The sequence below is a fragment of the Lissotriton helveticus genome, chromosome 1_1 (genome assembly GCF_964261635.1).
Source record: "Lissotriton helveticus chromosome 1_1, aLisHel1.1, whole genome shotgun sequence".
Taxonomy (NCBI): domain Eukaryota; kingdom Metazoa; phylum Chordata; class Amphibia; order Caudata; family Salamandridae; genus Lissotriton; species Lissotriton helveticus.
This window is the reverse complement of record NC_136057.1, coordinates 1,030,525,395-1,030,550,463: the sequence shown is the minus strand read 5'-3', so window position 1 is coordinate 1,030,550,463 and position 25,069 is coordinate 1,030,525,395. Positions and strand designations below refer to the sequence as shown.

The following is a 25,069-nucleotide window of genomic DNA, read 5'->3' as shown; positions in this document are numbered from 1 at the left end:
CCTTTCAGTACTCAAGTAGTGAAATGTACTGACACCAGTACCGGTCGGTGGTGGGAGTAGCTGCCGGGCAGTGACGTGGGGAGGGGGAGGGGCAGGGCGGGGTTGTAGTAATCTATGGATTACGGAGGATTACAGGTAAGTAAACATATACATAAATAAAACGTTTTATTTATGTGTATGTTTACTTACCTGTAATCCATAGATTACTATCCCCACCCCGCCTGCCCCTCCCCTTCCCCACGTCACCGCCCGGCAGCTACTCCCACCACCGACCGCTACTGGGTAGGTGTACTGTTTGTAGGTAGATACCTTGAGCTACTGCCCATTTCCAGATTTCTTGCGCAAGTTTGCTCAGGGGAAAAGACTTTGTACCTCCCTGCTTGTTCAGATAGAACATTGTTGTTTTATTGTCTGTTTGGATTAGGATAGTCTTTCCCTGTATATGCTTCTGGAATGCTTTCCATGCAAGAAAGACAGATCTTCAGGAAGTTGATGTGTTTTATGGAATCCTGTTCGTTCCACTGACCACGTACTTTCAGCTGGTTGTAGTGTGCTCCCCAACCATTGAGGGATGCATCCGTGGTGATTGTCACAGATGGAGTTGGGTTCCTGAAAGTTCTCCCCTGTGCAATGTTGTTGGATGCCCACCACTGTATCTCTGCTTGCACCTTTTGTGTAACAACCACTAGATCCTCCCAACCTCCTGTGACTTGAGACCAGCTGTTGGTAAGCCATTCCTAGAATGGGCGCATGTGCAGGCGGGCGTGAGGGATAAGTGGGATGCATGATGCCATCATGCCCATCAGTTTCATGACCTTCCTCAATGTCAATGATTGTCCCCTCTGGTAGAGGGTCACTTCCTGATGGATAGCCTGTATCCTTTTATTTGCGTGGGGTACGCGCTCGCAATCCTTTGTTCGCCATAAGTTGGCAGGGTGTGCCCAGAAGTGAGTCCCTTGCTCACTTTGCCACTGGATTCAAGCAAGCCTGGCTGAAGATGGCTGAAATGCCAGAAACCGGTCCTAGGAAGCTTGTTTCCGGTCCAGGGAAGACATGGCTTGGCAGTTCGGGCTGGACTGTTCCCATGAGGCACAGGGTCAGACTGATTTGCATTTGGCCATGTCTGAACTGGGGTGGTAGAGTGGGCTAAAGAACGGTGATGGATTAAACCCAGATCTGTTGACTGGGTGTGAGTGTTTGATTGGTTCAGATGCTCCGTCCATAACCACCCCCTTTTGTACCGCTTTGTTCGCCATAAGTTGGCAGGGTATGCTGAGACGTAAGTCCCTTGCTGACTTTGCCACTGGATTCAAGCAAGCCTGGCTGAATACGGCTGAAATGCCAGAAACCGGTCCTAGGAAGCTTGTTTCCGGTCCAGGGAAGGAATGGCTTGGCAGTTCGGGTTGGACTGTTCCCATGAGGCACAGGGTCAGACTGATTTGCATATGGGCATGTCTGAACTGGGGTGGCAGAGTGGGCTAAAGAACGGTGATGGATTAAACCCAGATCTGTTGACTGGGTGTGAGTGTTTGATTGGTTCAGATGCTCCGTCCATCACTGCCCCCTTTTGTACCGCCCTTTTGATTAAGCCATTGTAGAAAGCTATGTCATCTGGTGGTGATGCTTTAGAAGGATAAATGTATCCCTCCTCCTCTGGGCTCTCGGTGTCGAGGCCATTCCAGGAATCCTCAAACTTATCAGAGATTTCCTCCTCATCAGGTAGGTCCCTGTATTTCTCGGGCTCTTTGTTGTGAGGTTTTGCGTTGGGGGTGAATCGAAGCTACCTTCTTCTTTTCCCACAGCGTCTTCCGCCTCTTCGGCGTCTACGTTTTCTGGTTCGGCAACCATGACTTTATGGATTTGAAAATCCTGCAGAGACACGTCAAACTCCTTTTTCTTTGGAGGAGCATTGCCATTTCGTCCTTAAGTCTTTTCCTTTTCTTTCCGACCTCGAGAGCTCTCTCTGGGTCAGAGGCTGGAGATGTCCTCTTCTTACTAGTGCTCACATCCGATTTTGATGACGTAGTGCTTTTCTTCGCCAGTTCATGTTCGACCCTTTGCTTCGGCAATTTTCTTTCCTTGGTTATCTTTGGTTGGGTTCCGTGGGGTTCTTTCAATCACGGCTGACCCTCGATCGCCTTTTTGCTAGTCGTTGGGGCTGCTTTGGATTGCGTCTTATGTTCGTGGCCCTTCTAAAAATTTCAATGTCCGATCCCTCGTGCATCGATTCTGCTGGTACTCCACGTTCTTCCTCATCGCTGGAGAAACCCAGGTCTATTAGGGATGTTTTCTTTACGGTCCCCGACATCGTGGCGCAGTGGGCCTCTCTTTGACTTTGGCGGGTTCTGAGTGTTTTAGACAGGAACGCCACCGCGCAGGCCTCACAGTCCTTGTCCTGATGATCCTTGGGCAGGCACAGGTTGCAGACATTGCGTGGGTCGCGTTGAGCATACTTGTGGTGGCACTTGGGACAGAACTTGAAGGGGGTATTTTCCATGTCCCCTACCTTGCCATTTGGGGACCGACTAGGTCCTCTGTGGTGACGTAGCCAGAGCTCTGATCTTGTTCTCAGTTACGGCGTCAATGAACGATGAGATTCGCTGTAGCCTTTTTTCAGTTTTCCTGGTGTTTTTTGGGAAAAATCTTAAAAATCATCGGAGCTTCCCGGTTTGCTTCCAGACCCAACGGCGGAAAAAAGAATCTGAAGATGGCTACCACGCACGTCGACCTCCAGGATACCGTCTGACGTCACACAGGGGACGTACCGGGCACCAAATGGTGGTCAACTGCGACCAAAACAACAACAAAAAAAGGAAAAAAAGACAATTTGGGACCCAACCACTAGATGGCGGAATAATGCACAACATGTGAATCCAGAAAAGGATTCACGCTGCAAAGCTGTATTTATAGGAAGTAATGAGACAGATGACTGACAATAATTGTTACTAGGAAATCAATAGACGGGGATATGTGACAACTATTAATATCTCCTGGGATTTAGTAATTGACTGGAGAGATTGAGGCTTGGTAGATTTAGAAGAATTTAGGTCTTGGAAGTGTGAAACTTACAAACCACAAGCTTTATACCTCTTACCTAAACTACATAAGAATGTGAAGAGTTCAGCAGGGCAACCTATTGTATTTTTGAAAGGCAATTTATTAGGCAATATTTTGATCACTTTTGAAGCTTTTTTTGCCATTACATCTTACATTAAGGATATTATGAGCTTTCTTTCTAAGATTGAGGAAAACTAATGGTAAAATTACTTGCTGCATTTGGTGCTAGATAGAACAGTCTTCTGCACTAATATTGCTCATAAAGATGGGACCTCTGAATGCAGAAGTTTCCAAGGGCAAAACCTCTGCACTATTTCTCACATACGAAGATGATTCAGACGATGATATATTTCTGTGTAAACAAAAATATATTTTGTTCAATTACAGAATATATAATCAAACATGGGATATGGTGATGGGCACCTGCTTCACAACCCAGCTACGCCAGTCTTTTGATGGGCTGATTGGTTGAGCAGCTGACTAGTCGCCAGCACTGGTGAAATATACAGAACATGTTAACACATTGCTAAGGTTTACAGAAGACTTTTTTATCATCTGAAAGGTTCCAAAGAGTTTTACGCATGAATATGTTGGGATACTGAACAAAACAATTCAAATATGCAATTCACCAGTACCTTTAGCAAACTTTCCAAAGAAAGTTTGGACAGAACAGTAATGGTTACGTTACTGACAATACTATATCTACAGAACTGTACCGTAAACCAACATCAAGAAAAGGCTACTTCATGCTCATGATAACCACCCCAAACTGCCCAAATGAAATATCCCCTATCGGGAATTACTCAGAGCAGAGTGAAATTGTAGCACTTATAAAAGCTATGCTATGAGAAGGAAGAACACGTTATCTCAAGAAGATTAAAAAATATGAGCTACCCACATTAGGTTTTAGATAGAGCTATAGAAAGAGTAAGGAAGAAAACAAGGTTGGATCTTCTAGATCAGAGACAGGAAAATAATTCACCAAAGAATGAGATAAGACTTCAAAACACATATAATAGTCAGCCCAAAAAGGTGGTGGAGCTACTCAGAAAATACTGGACCGTTTGAAAAACATATAATGCTATTCATGGACGTGTGGCTACAATCCTTATGATTACCTATAGGCAAAGTAAAAGATAAACTAGTAAGGAGCAACATAAGACAGAATGATGCAGCGAATCACAACATTCAAGTTGTTTTTATGTGATGCCTGTAAAATATATAAACACTCGCATTGGAATAGCGTCCTGGGGCCTGATTCATGACTACGAATGAGCTATAACATAGTGATACTTAGAGCAGAAAGTTGAACCGACTGAGAGACAAAACCATTTATATGTTAGTGATTGAGAGTAACACATTGACATATTAATTCATCTTCCCTTAATTTAAGAGGATACACAACTGCCTGTGTATTAATTATTAAGTATGTTATAAACATTGACGACTGTATTCTTTATGTGATAAATGGTTGCTGGGACAGCATTTGTCAGAATGGACCTTCATTAAATATAACAAACAACACTCTTCCACATATTAGACATAAGACACATGTTTAAAAAATACTTTAATGTAAGCTTAATTTAGAGGTTCCTCTTCCCTACACAGTCTTGCTTGGCCAGAGGACATGGAGCACCAATTCAAATGTCAGTTTACGGATTTGGCCACATACATTTTGGCATTTAAAGTATCAGTCCATGGTTGCACCAGAGGAAAAATAAATGGCCAGGGCAAGCAGGAAGGAGAATACAACCCCGGCCTTGGCACATTCATTGTCTTCGTGGTCCCTATCCGAGCTAGAACAATCAGAAGCTGTAAAGGGTAGTCATTTGGCCACAATTCAATCCGGAATGATAATTTTTCATGTGAACATATGTCGGAAAATGTTTGGTCTCTTGTGCTGTATCACAGTGTGTTTTTGAGGATAGTCATATTCATGAAAATGAATATCCTCTCCACACTGCCCTTTGAGCAGGTGACTTTGCTAACATCAGGGGCCTTACAAGGACTGAATTTCTGACCTCTGACCCCAAAATTGCCAAGATGGAAGACATGAATAGCAAAACAAAGATAGCCTGAAAGAAAAAAGAGGTAATTGAGTAGTTTTAAAATTCATAATATTGCACCATTATTTCCAAAAATATTCATGAGCAGATCTTCCCTTGGACCCCTGCTTCAAAACGGTATAATTCTAAACTTAGGGCCAGTTCCTAGAACTTTTCACAGTGTGCCTGAGTCTTGAACTGAAGAGGACTCATTGCTTTACCATTCGTCTTCTTTGCCACTATGCGCGGCATCTCCACTGTGTGTTGTAACATGTACCATGGGATTTCGATTACATGCGTTCACTTAGAAACATTGCACACTCTTGGAACCCGAACTTTTTGGCTGAGCCTGAACCTTCTGCATGACTGATCACAGAAAAATGTACTTGCTTGACCATGAAAAATACATTGTTTATCAAAAGTATCAGTTTGGCACTTCTTTCTAGTGGTCGCATCACAGACTAGGGCTGTATGTTCACCAGAGCTCCAGTCTGTTTATTCTGGGAAATACATTTATTAAGAAAAATCCAAGACACAAATTCATTCAGACTCTTTCAGTTATGTCTCAGTTGGAAAGTCATAATCAGTGAAGTGTTGTTTTAACATCACTGGCCTTTAACATTATAATGAGGTCTCAACGATTCCAGCATTAATAGCCTCGTACTCCATGATAGATCCTCATTTGACCCTCTTAAGACAGATCTCAATAGAGTCTCTTATTATTTCTGCCTGTGACCTCAGTTACCTTAACTGAGCCCTAGACATTATTCATCGTTTCTGACCCACAACAATGGCTCTGTACGCTTCAATGTGGGAGTTTCACTATGAACAGATAAGCATCCTTCAAAGAAGTCTCGACCATCCTCCATCGCTAGAGTCTTTCTCATTCGTCACTCCCATTCCAGGCCTAATCCACTTTAATGAAGACTCACCCATTCCCATTCACCTACTACCCTGCACTCTGCAATGGCTTTTGCTCAATCCTAATTCTGATCATAACCACTTCGATGGATACTCACTAATTCTGCATCCTGCCCCATACACTTCAATAAAGACTTGCTCGTTCGCCATTCTTGGTCTTATTTAAATTAGTGGCGGCTCACCCTTTTCACATTCCCGGCACACGTGCTTCAATCGATTCCCAAAATGTCCTCATCTTCGACTTCATGCAATTTAATTCACCACACCTGGCCGTATACAAGCTAATAGTGCTCAACTATTTCCCCATCACCAGCCACACCTAATTCAATGACGTTTCACCTATTCTCCATAACTGCCCCATACACTTCATCAGATGTCTTATGTATTCCCTTTCCTGATGGTATACATTTCAATGGAGCCTTACTGATTCCATAGATCTGTCCCTGTACGTTTCAATGAAGACTTGCTCCTTTGCCATTCTTGGCATCATATGCGTTAGAGTATGTTCAGCCTTTTCCCATTTTTTGCAATATATGTTTCAAAGGAGTCTCACCCATGCCCCGTCAATGTACCAATACAGTATCGACTTCAATGAAGTCATGCCAATTCTCCTCATTTGCCATGTTCACATCCACGGCACTCATGATGTTCAATAGAGTGATGCTATTTTCCTCATCAGTCTGTTTGACCATTCCTGCTCCTCGATGAGGAAAGCCAGCAAGTCTCTTGATCACCAGGGTCCTGAGTCACAAATATCTTTCCTTGAGCATCTGCGACTTACTCCTGAATACAAAGGGAGTAAATCACACCAACTCTTGGAAAAATGTTTCTGAATGTGGCTCCAAGTGCACAGTAGGCATGTGAAATGCTTCTCTTCCCAACCTGCTCAGTTCGTTACAAGCCCTTAGATTCCACCAAGGGGAGCGCCCATACAGCACTGTGCACAACATGTAGCTGTCTAAATAAACCACAGAGATAGGGCTGAGCCTGTATGCCCTTTTATGGAACAAGGTCGTTTTTCAAAGTCTTGTTTATAAGAGGCATGCAACATCTCATTGTATCAGCTCCAACGCAATGGTTTACAGTAGAGTGGAGTAGAAAACCATCTGTTCTTTCATTGTTTCTGTCGTTCCACTGATACAGAATAACTCCAAAACTATTATGGCACTGATGTATGTTGCATTTTCTGTCCCCATTATTGCCTGAACAGTTTGATATGTTTCTCATGACGTGCATCTGAACACCCTGGACTCCAGCCGCAGAAGAGTACACTGGTAATGCCGACTGGTATATCTATGGCACATGGGCACGGACGCATGCTTCGGTCATGGTGGTTCTGGAAACTATCCATGGCAGTAACAGTGGCTGGTCATGATGTTTGTACAAAATGGGTTAAATAATTCACAAGTCAATAGTTTCACTGTTGACGCTGAAAGTATCAATCTGTCGGCACACGTCCATCAACTGCTCTTGGAGGTCCATGCTGCGATGACCCAGAAGGTCCAAAGAATCTTGCGACGGTGGGGCCAATGCTCGGTACTGCCCTTGTGCTTGGGAGGAGCGGCTCAGATTGGCCTGCGAGAGGTTCTTGAAGGCATTGGTATCAAAGCTGAACGATGAAGTGTGCCCCATCTTCTCTGTGCTTGAGCACAGAACCAGTGAGGAGCCATCTAGAGAGAGCTTGTAGAGGGAGCTGGACTGGCTGCCACCACCACCCCTCCATAGTCCTGGAGGGGATACAGTGGTGTCCTGCCTGCTGGCATGAGCGGCTGACACCTCTGCAGGCAGTGCAGTCTCGATTTCCACGCATGAGGAGGTACGGTAGAGGCCGCGGTCTGAAGCCTTCTCCTTGAAGGGGTGGGAGTCTGGGAGTGCGGCGCTCTTGATGTTTAGAGATAGGCTGCTAGACAGAGCAGGACCATGGAAAAGGCTCTTGAGAATTAGTGCTTCGCCAAAGAGGGCTTCGTCAATGCTGCGCCGGAGGTTGATTGGTGAAGGTGGCCTGAAGTCCACTGTGGAGTCACTGTCTAGCTGTACGCTAATGAATGATGAGTCCTTTGAACCATAACTGTTCTTGAGGTTCAGGTCAGAGGCCCCCAAGTCCATGCTCTTGTTGCTGTGGTACATCAGGTCAAGATCCTCCCCACTGCTGAACCGTTTCTGCACCAATGCATAGAGTGGCAGGAACTCTGAATCGCTGCGAGCGATGGTTTCACAAATCATCAGCTTCTCATGCTGGGACTCTGCCCAAGCGCAATTGTTTGGAAGAATAGGAGCCTTCATGTTGACATGACCTGGGGATAGGCAAAAGAATTTGGTCCAGCACTGAAACCTAGGGAGCTCACGAGAGCAGAAAACAGGGTACATACTAACAAGAGCCAATGGGACACACATGCCTACTTCACACAGCCTGATCCCCAGCTGCATGGCCCACCACAGCCAAGGGGTGAATAGAAGAGAACCCCCATATCCCAAGGCATAAAGCATGGCATATAACTGGAGCCCTGCATTGAAGAGTCCAAATATGGCAGAGAACAGACCAGTCTGTGCAGCTCGGTTCCAATCCTCAGCGTCTGCAAAGGGGCACCTTCTGGGGTACTCCGCAGGTGGCATGGAGCACTTCAGGTCATACAGCTGCACATTGTCTGGTTTCACCAGGCAGTAGAAGATGAAGAAGGCCACAGAGAGAATGGCAGCCCAGCCTACGAAGACTCCCCGTGAGATGAAGAGGAGGAATGGGAACTGGTGAAGAAGATCTACAGCAATGATCGCTCCCATGGAGATGAAGAAGTGCAGGAACACAATGGTGGCCAATGCACATGGGTGCTGGTATCTGGAATTGGATAGCTGAACTCTGGACCTCATGGACAACAGAAGGAAGACCACACCCAAAGAGGAGGTTAGGCAGGGGAAGGTCACATCATACACCAGAAGGGCTGTGAAGGCAGGGAGTCTCTCCTGGTGGCTGTAAGCATCGTAGAACATCGAGAAGGCCCGGCTGCCACCAGCAGAGATCAGCAGGAGGTCAAGGACCACAAAGAAACGGCAGCCGAATGGACAGCGGAAAGGGAGGCACAAGAGACTCAGCAGAGAGATGAAAACTACCCCTCCAAACAGAGCCCCTATCCCGTAAATGTGAATCTCCCAGGCCAACCCCCAGTCGGTTATGGCGGAGTTCCAGTCAGAGTGTAGAGTGATGAAGAAAGGCGGAGAGGGCAGAAAGTAAGGGCTGGCGTCTGTTGTGAACTCCATGGTGCTCTGCGTTGTGGACGGGCTGCAGTCTTCAGCTTTTTCTGGGTCACACACTGACCCTGTGGATGATGCAGTTGCAGGAGCACCATCATCCGTTTCTCCTGGAGCTGGAAAAGAAAGCAGAGATGTATGTTTATCAAGATTATGACAAATTCTCAACAAAGAGACACAGTTGCACTTTGCCTACATTGTACGTCTCCAGGCCTAACTTCTGGAAACCGGCTCAGAGGGCAATAACGACTCCTGGCTAAACTTGCGAGGAAGCTTCTATCACCATTTGCTCTAAATCCTCAATGCAGCACCTGGTGCTTCCAGGTTCTCTAGACTTCTTCATTACACGTATCTCTGTAACAAAATGTCTACCTCACATTCTCTTCCCACCTCCTGCCCAACTCTTTTGTTAAGACCCACTTGTCTTCCAATCTCTTGCAATATCTAGGACCCTGCCATTCTGTAATACAGTTTTAGACCATGGCACTGGGCTATTTAACTAGAAGGGTGAATGCATTATATATAACTTGCACCTATCCAGAGTGTTGCTTCTATTCTCGGTGTGTCACCAGCTCTGTGAACACCCATTTATGGATCGCACCATGCTGACGTATAACCAGTCACTCACCCACACTCTATGATCTATTCCTGCCTCTAATCATCCAAGAAGGTGCTGTGGGTGGTGGGGGAGTGGTCAGCAGCGTCTAGAGTTGGACAACTGAGTCCTTTGCTCTGGAGCCGGACCCCGCAGAGGCCATATTTTCACTGTTCTGGGGCGGCTGCGGAAGACAGATTGGAATCAGGGGACCCTGCTCATCGCAGATGGCCTGCGGGTAATTGGAGGACTTTGGCCCCGTTTAGTGTAACCACATAGCCGCGGTTCGTGCGTTGTGTTTTTGATACTATTTTACACTTTTTTTATATTCATAACCCTGGCTCTACTAATTGGATTTTGTTATTTTGCTTTTGTGTTATAAAGTGAAGAAAGTTCTATCTTTCTAACTTGATGTGGGATTCTTTTTTTGTTGTGTTTCCACTTTATTACTGTTTGAAGTATTGAACAAATACTTTACACATTACCTCTAAGTTAAGCCTGACTGCTCTGTGGCAAACTACCAGAGGGTTGAGCACAGGTTAATTTGTGGTTGGCCTATGCCTCACCCGGACTATGATAGTGGTTGCTGTTTGATCAGCGCAAACACCCCAATCAACCAACAACCCAATTTCTTACAGTGACGCGGCACTGTTGCTGCTTCCCAAGCTGCACACTACATGTCCTGTGTGAATGATGCCTGCACAGTTGCTGCCTCCCATGCTGCATTATACATATCCAGTGTGAGCGACGCCTGTGCCTTTGCTGCTTCCCATGTTCCACTGTACATGTTCTAAGAATGTTAAGCTTCGCCTGCTTCATTCTCTGCTTTAATAAACATGTTCTGTGCATGAAGCTTGTGATATAGCTTCACATGAAGTGCTCGACATGTGTTTCCTCAGCTGCACTCTATAGAGTGTGTGTGTGTGTGTGCGAACGTGCGCACCCATGCGCTTCCTTTGCTGCACTGTACATTTTCTGTGAAAGTCATGCAACGCAATGCAGAAAGTGAACATGCTACGCTGCGTGACATGCAGATAGCAGAAATGTGCCATATTTATGAAGCTATGACACATTTTGTCTGCCTCCCTGCACTGGCGCACTGTGTGGTGTGCCATGGTACAAGGGTGCCTACGTTACAAGAATGATCCTTTTTTGCGAAGGAAAACAAACCTTCCTTCTCAAAAACAATCTTTAAAGGCATATTCCTCTTGCTATGTGTGCTGCACAATGCAGCACACATGGAAAGAGGAAGTGACGGGGAGAAATAAAGGTATTTCTCCTTGTTACGCCTGGAAGGTGCACTATTTTGAAGCAAACCCAGGTTTACCGACCTTAGTAAATCCGGGCCTGCGTCAAAATCCATGAGTAGATGCATGGGAACGCCCGTGATCCACCGATGGAAAGCTTACTTAAAGCAGAGTAATGCGAGGCAGTGATATGCGCTGCCTTGTGTTACTCTGGATTTACGAAACCACACACAGTCACGCAAGGTTGCGGCATAGTAAATCCCAGTTAAGGGCTTGCTTTGCCTTGCGTCACCTTTCTTGACGCAAGGATCACACAAGCCCTTAGTAAATCTAGGCCTTAGTTTCTGGCTGGAGGTTTCCCCAAACATGCTCTGAACACCCTTAACTCCCTTCTGATAGAGGCCTCTGCTGCTGGCTTGAGCTACATGCTATTTTGAGGAATGAAACAGTTCCATTTCCAACTTAGAACAAGCATTGGCAAGGTCAATAGGTCTCGGCTTTGGGACCTGCTGGCTTTGCCAATAGTTTTAGCCATGCTAAACAACATCCCCCAATTGTGCAACATGGCTAAATTACGTGCAATCTTCCATAATTTCATTGAATTTTTGCAGATTTACATTAAAGCAAATTATCCGAATTTCACACATCCCGAGTAGTGACATTGTGGAAATTTGTGATCAGGGGAAACAAGTCCTGGTTACTTCAGTACCTATTTCTAGAGAGTTGATCATTTTACAGAATTCAATCTGTGGTGTACAATGTAAAAATATTTATTATAGTAAAGTTATGTTCCGATTGGCAGGTAAAGTTCAACTTTTTGTAGAGATTGCCCTGTGTGTGTGTGTGTGTATATATATATACTGGCAACAGCATACTACATGCGGCCAGTGCACATCCACCACACTTGATATCAAGTATCCCCTATGGTGAGATGCTGCGATTAAGACGCATTTGCAGTAATCCTGTTGATTTAAAGAGAGCACAGGACCAGAGTACCACTCGCTTTTTGGAGCGAGGTTACTCGAACCATTTGATTCAAAGGGCCAAAGATAAATCCATGGCTGTATCTCGAGAGGTACCACTCACCAGGAATAGCAGCAGGCATGAGGGGAAATCAGACAATACAGCAGCTGAGGCTCCTGGTGACAAAAATTGCTTTCGAGTGATCACTGGATTTAACAGACAACATCAACAGATTCGGAATTGACGAAGCCTTAGGCGGGGGATGGTGTGCGGGTCGGGGTGAGAGGGGGGGGGGTGTTTAGGGGGGGAGTTGGGGTTCAGCGTGTAGTTTGGTAGGATAATAAAAGTAGGCATACACTTACTCCGGACACTAACCACTCCTCTCTACGGAACGTCAGGCATGGAAGTGCAGATACTTTACCGCCGCCCAACCCCCGGGTTGTGGGCCGGAAGGCTGTGTAATGATTGACGAAATGTACTGTATATCTGCTGACATTTAAGTTGCTACTGCTATTCGTTTATTGGCCTGTACAGGTATGTCTACAATAAAAATTATTTAAAAAAAAAAAAAAATCAACAGATTCGGAAAATACTCAATAAACACTGGCCTTTGGTTACTCACGACTCTGTCATAGGCAACAGTCTCCCTAAGCAAGTCTCCCTCACATTCAGCAGGGCACCGTCACTGCGAGATCATGTGGTGGTTACCAATCCAGAACCCTATATTAAATCTTCCTGGTGGCAAGACAATAAAGGTTTTTATAGATGCAAAACCTGTAAAGCTTGCATCCATGGACAAAACACGAAAACCTACAGGGACGGGTTCACCAATATTCAACATTCTATCTCCCAGGTTTTAACATGTAAAACCGAATATGCGGTGTATATATTGGAATGCCCCTGCCTACTTAAATATGTGGGCAGCACGAAAAATGCTGTCCACATACGTATTCTCCAACATCTGCGGGCCATTAACAACAGCGATAACACCTATCCAGTGGCCCGTCATTTTAGAGAGTACCACCGCAGTGACAGCACTCAGCTCAGATACTGGGTGATTGATTCAATCATGAGCAGTAAGAGAGGGGGAGACAGGGATGCTAAATTGAGGAAACTGGAAACTAAATACATCCTACTCCTCAATACCAAGTCACCTATGGGCCTGAACATCACGGAGGACTTATATACATGTTTGCCTTGATGAAATATAAAATAATTATTGCAATTGTCTTTAGAACCAGCAGGGACTCTTCATATTGGTTTTCCTTTAAAGAAGTCACCCGGCTGGGTGATTCTTTGGGAAAAACATGTGGAGGGGAGATGAAATTTTAATAATGTATAGCAGCTGTTAACCAGGTGAAATTATTTGATTAGGTGGTGGCATATATATATTTAATATTTAGACTGTGGTGGGTCTTTATTCCCAGTCAGTCTGTCAATATTAGTCACAATATTTATGCACTTATGATTATTGAGCAGGACTATGGTAAATAACATGTCTCTTTATTGGAGGGTGGGGATATAAATTAATGGGTACAGGGTGCAGGCTGTACTCTAATATTACCCCCGTATTATCCACTGAACTAAGGTAACATGAGTACTATAGGTATTCAATTGTGTATTTCAGGATTTTGATGCAATAGACATGGATTTCCCTTGTAAATAATATTGTTGAAGATACTTGGTCAATACAACTGGATGTTAGTTGGATTTGCATATTTTGCACATATTGCGGATTTTGCACATTTATTTGCCATTTTGCACTTGTCTGAAATTTGCACGTTTGATGAGCATATTTGCACAAATTGGTATTATACCATAAGTAGCACTTGCACTTTATTTTTAACAGTATCATTGATATTGTGTATTCAACTTGACCATAGTTATCTAACATAGTACATTGGAAATTGGGGGACACTAGTGATGTTATTTTAAATTGACATAAGATTTATCTCTGCAACCTTGAACAATACTTGTATTTTACCAAGAAATTAAGGCCAAAATAGTGCAGGATGAATCAATCTGTATATCTGTACAGTTACGCATATTTATATACGAATGTCAAATGTTATGGATTGAACCTCTTATCTATTCAGTCATTTATTATTTATTCACTTATTTTCACTCGTCCTTTGTACTATTTGCATCATTGGTATTTAACTAATATTTATGATTAACATGAATTTTGTTACCTGGTTGGAAAGTCGATGGAAAACCCCAACAGAGTATGTTTTCTATGTCCATGCTCCAAACACCCACACGTGAATTCAATGTAATTATCACTGGCACTTTAAAAGGTGGACACCGACAAACAAACATTGTCACGTGAACAAGGCTCGTGGAGCCGAAACGTCATGGACATTTTCTGCACCAAATAAACTATAGAAAAGAAACTTTACTGGTCCGTGTCCGAGTGGTACTTACCTTGGCTGGTTGCTACTCCAGAGCTAGGTGAGACGGCGGTGTGCACGATATATATATATATATATATATATATATATATATATATATATATATATATATATATATATATATATATAGTTGCACGTTTCTGTGTCCTAATGTAGGTTCCAGAAAAAAGATTGGCTGGCACGCTGGTATCCGATTTATAAATTTATTAACACCAAACCCCCCTCACCCCTTACAGACGCGTTTCGCCTTAGCAGGCTTCGTCAGTGTAACGTAAGTGCATGGTTAATGTCGCCATTTAAAGCCTTTTGCCAATTATACATTTCATAAACATGAAAGAAGGACATATGTTATACAAAAATTCGGCGGCCATCTTGTAGTATGTAAATTACATTATAGTCGCAGGCTAAAAAGTGGCGAGTGCCGTGAAAGTGCATAGTGCTCATTAAAAACATATAGCGTAACCATTTTTTATGCATATAATAAACATATTTGTTACACACAGCAAAAATTCATTTATCCGTTATTGGATTGCTTGCACAGAGGAATTATTTTTCTCTTTTTTTCTTTTTTTCTTTTTTTCTCAATGTGCAAGATGTTCGTTATTCAGCCCTGAATGGGCAATTCTTGTAAACAGTGCATTTTACTCTGGTAAGGGCTAGCAGATCTGAAAAAAGAATATATATATTTTCAGGGCATGTTTTTTTTAAATTGTAAGGGCTATTCGTCCTATTATTACTGACTCTTGGTGATTGCACAGGACCTATAGATGAACCCACAATTCTTCATTATTATTCAGCCCCCATGGAGTCATGGTTTTTGAACTGATGATGTGCTTTGACTCCAGGATGCATAGGGACTTTTCCCTGTCACCACCCCGTTCTAGTTTGGGTACCTGATCCATGCAGTAAAAACTGAGTTTTTCCCACTTGCTTTGATGGTATTCGGCAAAGTGGCGGGCAACAGGATAAGATTTATCTTTATTCGTAATTGCCCGCATGTGTTCAAGGATTCTTAGTTTTGCTGGTTTTATAGTGCTGCCGATGTATCGCAGCTTGCAAGGACAGGTCAGGCAGTATACAGTATACTCCGAATTACAATTGAGCAACTGTTTTATTTTTATATTGGGTTTTTTCTCGCCTGTGCGATTGGGATATTCCAACATTTTGCCACTGAATCTGCACGCCTTACACTTGAGACAAGGAAAAAAGCCAACTACATTTGACATTTTGATGGGTTGGACCGGTGTTTTGAAATGGCTATGGACCAGATGATCTGCCAAAGAAGGACACCTTTTGTGTGTAATTAACGGTCTCCTTGGCAGATTCTTTTTAAGAACTTTGTCAGCAGTCAGTATATGCCAGTGTTTTTGGAAGATGTTTACTATTTCTCCTGATTTGGTGTTGAATTCCGTTATCATTCGTACCTCATCAGGTGCCTCTATTTTCAATTTGGGAGTCAGGAGATCCCTCCTATTGACCCCAGAGGCTTTCACTTTGGCTTGTTTAAGAATGTTGCTATTGTACCCCCTATTCTCAAATCTTTCCTGTGCCTCGATTATTGCATGTTTGTAGTCCTGTTCTAAAGAGCAATTTCTCTTTAGGCGTAAAAACTCGCCATAAGGTACATTTTTTACAAGACTTTTAGGATGGTATGAGTTAGCATGTAAAACTGCATTCCCCGCGGTGGGTTTTCTGTACAAGCGGGTTTGCAGGATGTTATTGTGTACAAATACTTCGAGGTCCAGATAATTAATGCTAGTAGTGCTGATGGTACTTGTAAATCTTAGATTGAGAGTGTTGGTATTTAAGATTGAAATATACTCTTCTGCTGACTGACGGTCACCATGCCAAATTATAAACAGGTCGTCTATGTACCTAGTCCACATAAGGATTTTTTCAGTCCATTCTTGATTGGAGTCCTTCCATGCCTCATGTTTCTCCCACCAGCCCACGAATAAATTTGCGTAGCTGGGGGAGAAGCACGAGCCCATGGAAGTCCCTCTTTTCTGGTTGTACATAGTCCCATCAAATAAAAAATTGTTGTTAAACAAACAAAATCTGATCATAGACAATATCATGGAGCTATGGTTGTCGAAATGTTCGGGTTTGCGATCTAAAAACCATTTGATGGCAGTAAGACCCTGCTCGTGATTAATGCAGGTGTATAAGTTAACCACATCAAGTGTGATCAACAACATTCCGGAATCCCATTTATACTGTCCATGACGCTTAGAAAGTCTTGCGTGTCTTTTAGATAGGATGAAAGGTCTTTAACGAAGGGTGCCAAGTAAGAGTCTACAAATCTGGAAGTATTTTCAAGAAGGCTTCCAATAGAGGACACTATTGGGCGTCCTGGAGGTCTTTTGGCATGTTTGTGTACCTTTGGCAAATGGTAAAATGTTGGTATAATTGGCGCTTCACATTTCAAGAAGAAGTACTCGTCCATGGTTAACATGCCTTCTTTCTGCCAGTTATCCAACATGCCATGGAAAGTCAAAATGCTTTTATTATACTCGGTTCTCTGTATAGGAGTATAGCATTCCTTGTCTTTCAATTGTCTATGTGCCTCTGCAAGGTAATGCTCACGGTCAAAGATCACAACGTTTCCTCCTTTGTCCGAAGGTTTGATTTCGATTGATGTGTCTTCTTTGAGCGACCTGATTGCTTGCCATTCTTTTTTTGAAATATTTGATGTTTTTTGGTTTATTTTATTTTTTGTTCCAGATGAGATTTTGTCCAAGTCTTCAAGTACTGCTTCATTGAAAAGATCAATGGCATCGTAGTTTGTAATAGGCAACTTTTTGGACTTATTTTTCATAGTTCTGGGGTCACGTTTTTGAGTGATGTTACCTTGTGATGGCGGCTCGTCAGTTGCGATGTTTGCTAATAGTTCTTGAGTGGGTGCCAAGAGTATGTCTGCCAATTCTTCGCAAGCTTGAGCGTCATTTTGATTTATATTCGAAACTTCAGAGTTCGATTTGATAATGTCGTTTTTTGGAGCTTGAAGGAAGATCTTTTTGAACTTGAGTTTCCTGATGTACTTAAATAAATCAATCCGTACTTTCACAGGATCGAAGTCACTTGCTGGGCAAAAACTTAAACCTTTCTTGAGAATAGAAACTTCCTCCTCTGTTAATATTCTCTTGGAGAGGTTGATGATGTTGTTGTCTTGTCTATCTATTGCCTTTTGCGGTTCAATCCGCTCCTGGTCACTAGCCATTGCTTGTTGTCCCCCACCTCTTGCTCCTCTTGCCCCTCCGCGTCCTCCTCTTTGATTTAGTTGGGGTGCCGGTGGATGATTTCTCTGTTGGGGGCGGAGACGAGTCTCCTTGATCACCTCGAACTTGTCGAAAAAAGGAACCTCAGTTGCCTTAGTTTTTTCTTTGTTGCCCTCCGTTTGTTCTCCTTCTGAGACTTCAGATTCCTCAGTATCCTCATTGACAGATATTACATTCGTCTGGGCCATACGTTTTCTAGTGGCATCAAATTTTCTGGCGAACGTTAGAATTCTCCCTGTGAGGTAATCTTGCTCGTCTCTGAGGAATTTTGATTGTTTTCTTTTTCGAATAGTTAGTTCATAGTCTTTAATCCTTTTGTTCATGGTATCCCTTAGATCTTCCTTTTCTTTAGAGTCTTTTTCTTTTGCTATTTGTTCTTCCATGTCTGTTATGTCTTTCAGACATTTATCTCTATCACTCCATGCATATTTGATCAGCATTCGCACCATTCCTTTTGCCGACTCCGCCGTGTACTCTGCCCAATCTTTAAGTAGCTCAGGATCCGGATTTTCATATGAAGGTACCGTATAAATACGTAACCCTCTTGGTATCCTGCCACATTCTATGTACCTTTCTAATGAGGTGGCTTCCCACCATTTTCGCACTTCTCGTTCTTGTGCTTTCTCTAATTTTGAAAATAGCGTTTTTAAGGCACTAGCAGGGGCATTATGTGTTGAGGATTTGGTAGGTTGCGTTGATTTTATTGCTGAGCTCTTAAACATGAAATTGGCAGCCGACTCTCTTTCTCCTGTGATACCCTCCACATTAAGCATTTTCGTATTGCACTGTTCTTTTGCTGTGTTAATTAGACTTAACAACAGGAGGCTCCGTCCTCCGAAACATGTCCATATAGACGACGCACAAATGAGGTTGGTGTACTTAATCATACACTCACGAACCTCTCTCTGCACTCCTTTTAACAATACCAGCCGGGGGCTGAATAAAGTTTTTCTCCCACCCCACGAGCCAGGTATTTTTTAACCCTCACCCACTTTAAACTCACCACTCACATACGTCTTTTACCCCACACACACCACACATAGTCCACCTAAAGTGCTCCCACGTAGTCGTCGGTCGCAGCACGCCGCATCCCGTAGAGGGGTGCGAAGACCTCGATGATGAAGCATGACACCAAGGGGCCTGTTGGTGTGTGAGGGGTATTTAAACAACACTGAGTGCTCCCCATCATTATAGGGACCATCTCAAACTGCCCCAGTGGATTCCACTTTGTTTTTGTACTTGACCAGAAGAAACTGCCACATTGTCCATATTTTGTCAGGCGACACGAACCTCACCGTTCCAAATGCGAATTGTGGTACAAATCGCTGGATCTGCAGAGTCACAGCAGGGCGTTTTCGCGGTATAGGCTAACCGCTAAAATCCATCACAACATTGCCCAGCAATGAAAACGCCACACACAGATGAGTGTTGACCTTTTTAATCACCGACCACAAAGTTGCAGGCTTCGTCACCACAGCCAAATTTAATCCAAATACGCCCTACGTGTTTCAGACAGCGTGTGTCCTTGTTCACGGACATGGAAGAACAGAAGCAGGAGCAGTCATGCGAAGGAACACCTGATAATTATACTCCACAGTCCCGCCCCAGTGGGCGTGTGCTAACTTGCGTATATATATATTTTAATGCTTGTGTCTAGCCATTTTAAGTATGCTACCATTTAGCATGGAATAAACCAATATGTCGGAAAGTGAATTTGCTTTCCCAGGATCACAGAATTTGTGCTAGTGAGTAGCAAAGAACCATTTGATTCAATTAGCTAGGTGCAAAAAAGACTAAGTCTGCCTCACACCTAGAATTTTAAAATTGATGTTATCATTTCATTTCCACAAACCACATACGACACTTCCTGTTGGAGCTTTAACACAATAGGTGCTATTAACGCAACCACTAGACTGCATCACTTTCCTCACTGGTAAGTTTGGCAATGTTGTGTGATGCGCCATAGTTGTGAAACATTGGCCCTCGACTAATAAGGCTCGTGCTTCTTTGCCGAATGGGAGCACTCGACAGATTTCAGATATCGTTGTACAAAAGCTTCCAACACTACAGTCATGAATCTTCGCAAGCAATGAGCACGTGAACACGAGAGCCACGCTCATGTGTGACCTGGGTCATGGCATTGCCACCTTGTGCAGCGTGAAGTAGCGTGTGAAAGTGCTTTATTCAAAAGTAAGGGGCGAGCTCTGAAGGCCATCGGTGCATTACCCCACAGTGGCGCTCGGCTCAGATGCCACCGCAAACCAAGGCAAAGCTTTTCGCATCACAGCAGCGGTTTCTAAAGAAAACCTACTTGGAAGCGTCTTTTCAAGAAGTGAATTCAGGCTGTGTGTCATCCCAGCCCCCAGGACATATAGCCCCCAGGCCATATATCCGCGCCAACCATATTTCATGTTACCCTGTAGAAAGAAGCGGGACACCGACTGGCGCAGCCATGAGAAGTACTGTGTAAGAGCTATTAGCAGGGCTACTGGAATTATGCAGCAATAGAGGGCCAAATTACGCGGCAGGGTTGAGTAAATTATACTGCAACAGTAGCATAGATAGGCCTTTTGCCGCCTGTGGCGGTCCCAGCCTTTGCCTGGCCCTACGGCGGCAGTAAGTGGGGGGGGGGGGGGGGGGGGGGGTTCTGGCGCTTGCGCCTCCCCTTTCTAAGCCACAGAGCTGCATTAAAAAGCAAATTATGCTGCAAATTTCGTTATAGTGTTACTTCATTATTTCATAATTTTTAAACTTGGTAACACTGTATGGCGATTGGTTGCACCTCATTAGTATCAGTTTAACACCCAAAAATAGTAATAAGCAACAGAAAGGTGACCAGTCCAGCTTTGCAAAAAGCTTCACCTGCGCAGCAACATGTGTTGCAGTTTTTTTGTAACTTTTGACCCATTTGAGCAAGAAACAAAATACTTTTTTGTAAAAAAACTGCAGATTATGCTGCATATGATGGATTATGTGGCAAATGCTTCAAATCTATAATTATGTGACAATTGCCACAGCTGCACAATCGCATAATTCTAGTAGCCCTGACTATTAGACAATCTGTGATCGCATGTAACCAGGGACCGGTCATGGGGGTGGGGTGAACTGCGCTGATGTGTCTTTATACAATGTGAAAACGCAGGCAAAGGCGAAAGGCCTGACCTGTCTGAGATGTATAGCCCTGGTCAATGCTGTTTAGCCATGTTACACAGCAGCACGGCTGCTGTACAACATGGCTGAAAGTAAAGAATTAAAGTACTATGGCGCTGCCAGCATTGACCGCATTATAGCACTTTTTCCCTCTACTTTCAGCCATGTTGCACAGCGTCCGCGGCTGGTGTGGAACATGGTTGAAAGTATAGAACAGAAAATTGCAATGACAAGCGCATAATACTTTTTTAGGTTTTGCCTGGCGAAAAGATGCGCTCTGCGCATCTTTTTCGCGCAGGCGAAAACCTGATGAGAACTGTAGTGTGGCTTTGGGTCGGCCCTCGTCATTCATTGGCTGGCTCCATAAATGGAGCCTAGCCATTGGACGAGGGGCCTGTCCGTCAATGCCGGACCAGATTCGGGGGCGTTCCCGAGATTCTTTGGCTTTTGCCGACGTCACGCGACGTCAGCCGAAAGCCGGGAACGCCCCCGAATCTGGTCCGGCATTGACCGGCACCCGCCTTCCTGCTTGCGTGAGTGCTTTGTTTTTTTTGCCGTGTGTGTCTGTTCCCGCTCCCCCACCCCCCCCTCCGCTGTCAGTGTGTCCGTGTGTGTCTGTTCGCACCCCCCCCCTCCCTCCCCCTCCGCTGTCAGTGTGTGGCCGTTCCCGCCCCCCTCCCGCTCTCCGTTGTATCCTGCGAATAGAACTGAGGCACACTTGGCTAAAGCTAGCGTCCGAGGATCACACAGTCTGTCTGGCCAAGTGGGGCAGCCAGGAGGATTAACAATGGGGCTCCATAATGTATCAAGTAGCAATCTAGCCACTGCCCTAAAAAAGCGATTAACCTCCCTTGCTGGTGCCGAGAAGCTTCCTGGTGACAGGAGGCTGACACATATTTAATTACAAGTCTGGTGGGGGCGTGGCTCTGGTGCCTGGCACTGGGAGCGCCATGTTACACTGGGCACCGCGGGCCTCGCGCAGCTCGGCACGTGGAAGTGTCTGCTGCAGTCTCCTCTGCGTCATAGGGTACCTGTGACAGCACCGTCTGTGCGCGTGTGAATGTGGCACGGTAGGTGCTCTCCCGAGTGTCTCTCTCTTCTCGAGAGCTCGTGAGAGCTTAGGGAGAGAAGGAAGATGGGGGAAAGGAAGCGGGAATTTACTGTGCTCTCCCCTTACTCACAAGATGTCCATCCCCACCTTAGACCATAAAACACTTGTCACCCGTTATGTATTTTTTATATTTCATGATTGTTTTGCCACACTAGGTATGGAATACTTGGCCTCTTTTTTTTAAAACGGATCATGTTTTTGAAAACAGAAATGCAAATACTGCACCTGTTGTTCGGCTGTCCGTTCTCTGTGGTACAAGAACAGGGCATGTTCGAGTGTGCTCTTGAGAAGAGGGAGATTTTATGAACGCACACATTGCACAATGAGCACAATTGTATGCAGAAGTGAAGGGTTGCCTCGCAGATTCCTGCAGTGTTCGGCTTGCAGTGGTCCGTGGTTTCAATGGAAATGTCCCCGTTTTGTGTACATTTCTTGCAGGGGAGGCTGATTGCATCAATACTAGTGGTGAATCCGGGTATCATGTTTGGATGTGTTCGTTGTATTCGGATATTTTCTGTCAACTCGAGTAATCAGCTTGTGACCAGGAAAAAGGAAATCAATGAGATACATAAATTATTCCTCGGGAGCGGGAGTTGTGTGTGTGTGTGTATGCGTGTGTGTGTGTGTGTAAACACACACATATATATATAATAAACACGCAGGTATATAATTTGTCTTTTATTTCCATTGTAAAACAGGCCATGACCCCCCTCCCTAAACTCAACTGTGGTACTAAATCTCATGTTATATATTGTGCACCTGCATATATGGTTTGTGCCGGAGAATTTTATTGTGTTTCTTTTCTTTATTTATTTTTGTAACCATATTTCACTGAAATCAGGATGCAGAGGCTATTGCAATTTGTTCAGCACTGTACAACCACACCGAAGGGATATCTGTGACTATTAGGGGAGTTGTTTCCCTGTGTAGAGTAATAGTTGAATGCAATCTGTGAAGCAACATAGGTGTTTTTCTCCTGCTTCTTTTGCTGAATTGTGATAATAACATCTAATTTGATCTTTGCACCGAAGTAGTAACGTGTGAATGTGTGCTTATTAGTACGGTTAATCTAAATAACATGTTATGTGTTAATGGGCCACATTTATTTTCAAAGCCATGGCATAAACATGGGTGTAACTATGTAAATGATTAACCAAGGGAGCAACTAAACTGGCACTGGCAGCAACTTGAGAGCAGCAATGCATCAGCAAAGCTTTAACCAATAGTGTAGCAAACTGTGAAGGGTGTTAGCAAGCAGAGGAGGGAAGCCTGGCCTCGAGGCGCTTGACTTGTAAATTGTAATCTAAACTGGATGTGGTGAGAAGTGGACGAAAAAGAGGGGCTTCCGGTGGCTGTAGGCAACAGATGTGGTGAGGAGGGCAGGTGCAAAGAGTCGCGTCATCACTAGAGCTGCTTCCTCTGCTCTGACGCGGAAACGGGCAGTCAGGTAAGTTTTCTTATTTTAAAAAAATGTACTTTTTAACCCCCGCGCGAGTCCCCCTCCCCCCCACCCCCCGCCCGCACCCCCAAGTCCCGTTGTCCCCCGCACCCCCAAGTCCCCCCCCCCCCTCACCCCACGCGAGCCCCCCCCCCCACGAGTCATAAGGATCGGAATGACTTAGGATGTATTCGTCTTCCAAAATGGTTTGCGAGACTAAAATAGTGGCTGAAGATCATAATTCCATACCGGGGAGCACACAGAAAGATGCCCAGATCGTGTCCTCCTCCCAGATGTGGCCCTTGATGCCAGCAGCTGCCCCGGTCTCCTCGTCCTTTGTCGCCGCTGAAGAGGAGGATGCCAGGACCAAGGACCGGGTTTACATTCGGGAATTTCAGCCCTCGGACCAGGAGGTGGCACGGCGCATCTACGAGGGGATTCTGGAACGGATCCCCAGTACTGCCTTTAGGGGGCTGAAACACGAGCCCCTCATTCAGATCCTATATGCCCTGCTCATAGGTAAACGCACACCCATCTGAGAACGTCAGTACTTTCGTTGCATGGACGAGACACAAGGACAAGAACTGGTGATACCCAATATATCAGATGCCAGGCTGTCTCCCTCGGCCTTAGTATGCATGGTTGTGTCTACGTTTTATGTGTCCATGTTTTCAAATGAAGGTCCGTAAAATGCATAATGTGCTCCTGTAAATGTGATCATATCTCATATATGTTAAATTGGAGTGCGTTGAATAAAATTAATTAAGCACATTACTTCAGCCCTTGTGTGCGTTTCCAGTATCGGTTTCTCCGATACTTTAGGTGCAAATGTCCCTTTTTGACCCGCTAGTTTATTAGCAAGGAGCGTAGCTTGATAACCATCGCCTTCTGTTAAAAAGAGGCCAGTGAAGGGGTGTGAAGTGTCACAAAGGTGTGAAGCGCCTGCCCCGGAGGAGGGCTGGCACCATGTGAGCTTGGGGCTCGGAGCCAAACCATGGTGGACCTGGTCGGCTGCCCCAGGAGACACCTCTGCGAGCCCCTACCGCCCCCCGCCCTGCTCTGCTGGGCCCTGCTGCTGCTCTGCGCCCCGGAGAGCTCCGCACTGGCAGACTTCTCAGTTAAGACCCTCTCTGCTTCCCAGCCTGTCGTCACCCAGCCTGCCCTCTCCCAGCCTGCCCTCTCCCAGCCTGCCCTCTCCCAGCCTGCCCTCTCCCAGCCTGTCCTCTCCCAGCCTGCCCTCTCCCAGCCTGTCCTCTCCCAGCCTGTCCTCTCCCAGCCTGTCCTCTCCCAGCCTGCCCTCTCGCAGCCTGCCTTCTCCCAGCCTGCCCTCTCCCAGCCTGCCCTCTCCCAGCCTGCCCTCTCCCAGCCTGCCCTCTCCCAGCCTGCCCTCTCCCAGCCTGCCCTCTCCCAGCCTGCCCTCTCGCAGCCTGCCCTCTCGCAGCCTGCCCTCTCGCAGCCTGCCCTCTTGCAGCCTGTCCTCTCGCAGCCTGCCCACTCCCAGCCTGCCCACTCCCAGCCTGCCCACTCCCAGCCTGCCCTCTCCCAGCCTGCCCACTCCCAGCCTGCCCTCTCCCAGCCTGTCCCCTCCCTGCCCTTTCCCAGCCTGTCCA

The 25,069-nt window shown here is 45.2% G+C and overlaps 1 protein-coding gene across 1 annotated transcript in view; it reads right to left on the bottom strand.

Annotated features, from left to right (window-relative positions):
• Positions 1 to 4,607: 4,607 nt before the first annotated feature.
• Positions 4,608 to 25,069, bottom strand: part of PRRT4 (proline rich transmembrane protein 4) — a 136,387-nt gene continuing 115,925 nt past the window's right edge. Inside the window, exon 3 of the mRNA XM_078677782.1 lies at positions 4,608 to 9,382. Coding sequence (XP_078533908.1) covers positions 7,425 to 9,382 — 1,958 coding nt within the window. The 3' untranslated portion in view covers positions 4,608 to 7,424. The remainder of the gene's footprint in view (positions 9,383 to 25,069) is intronic.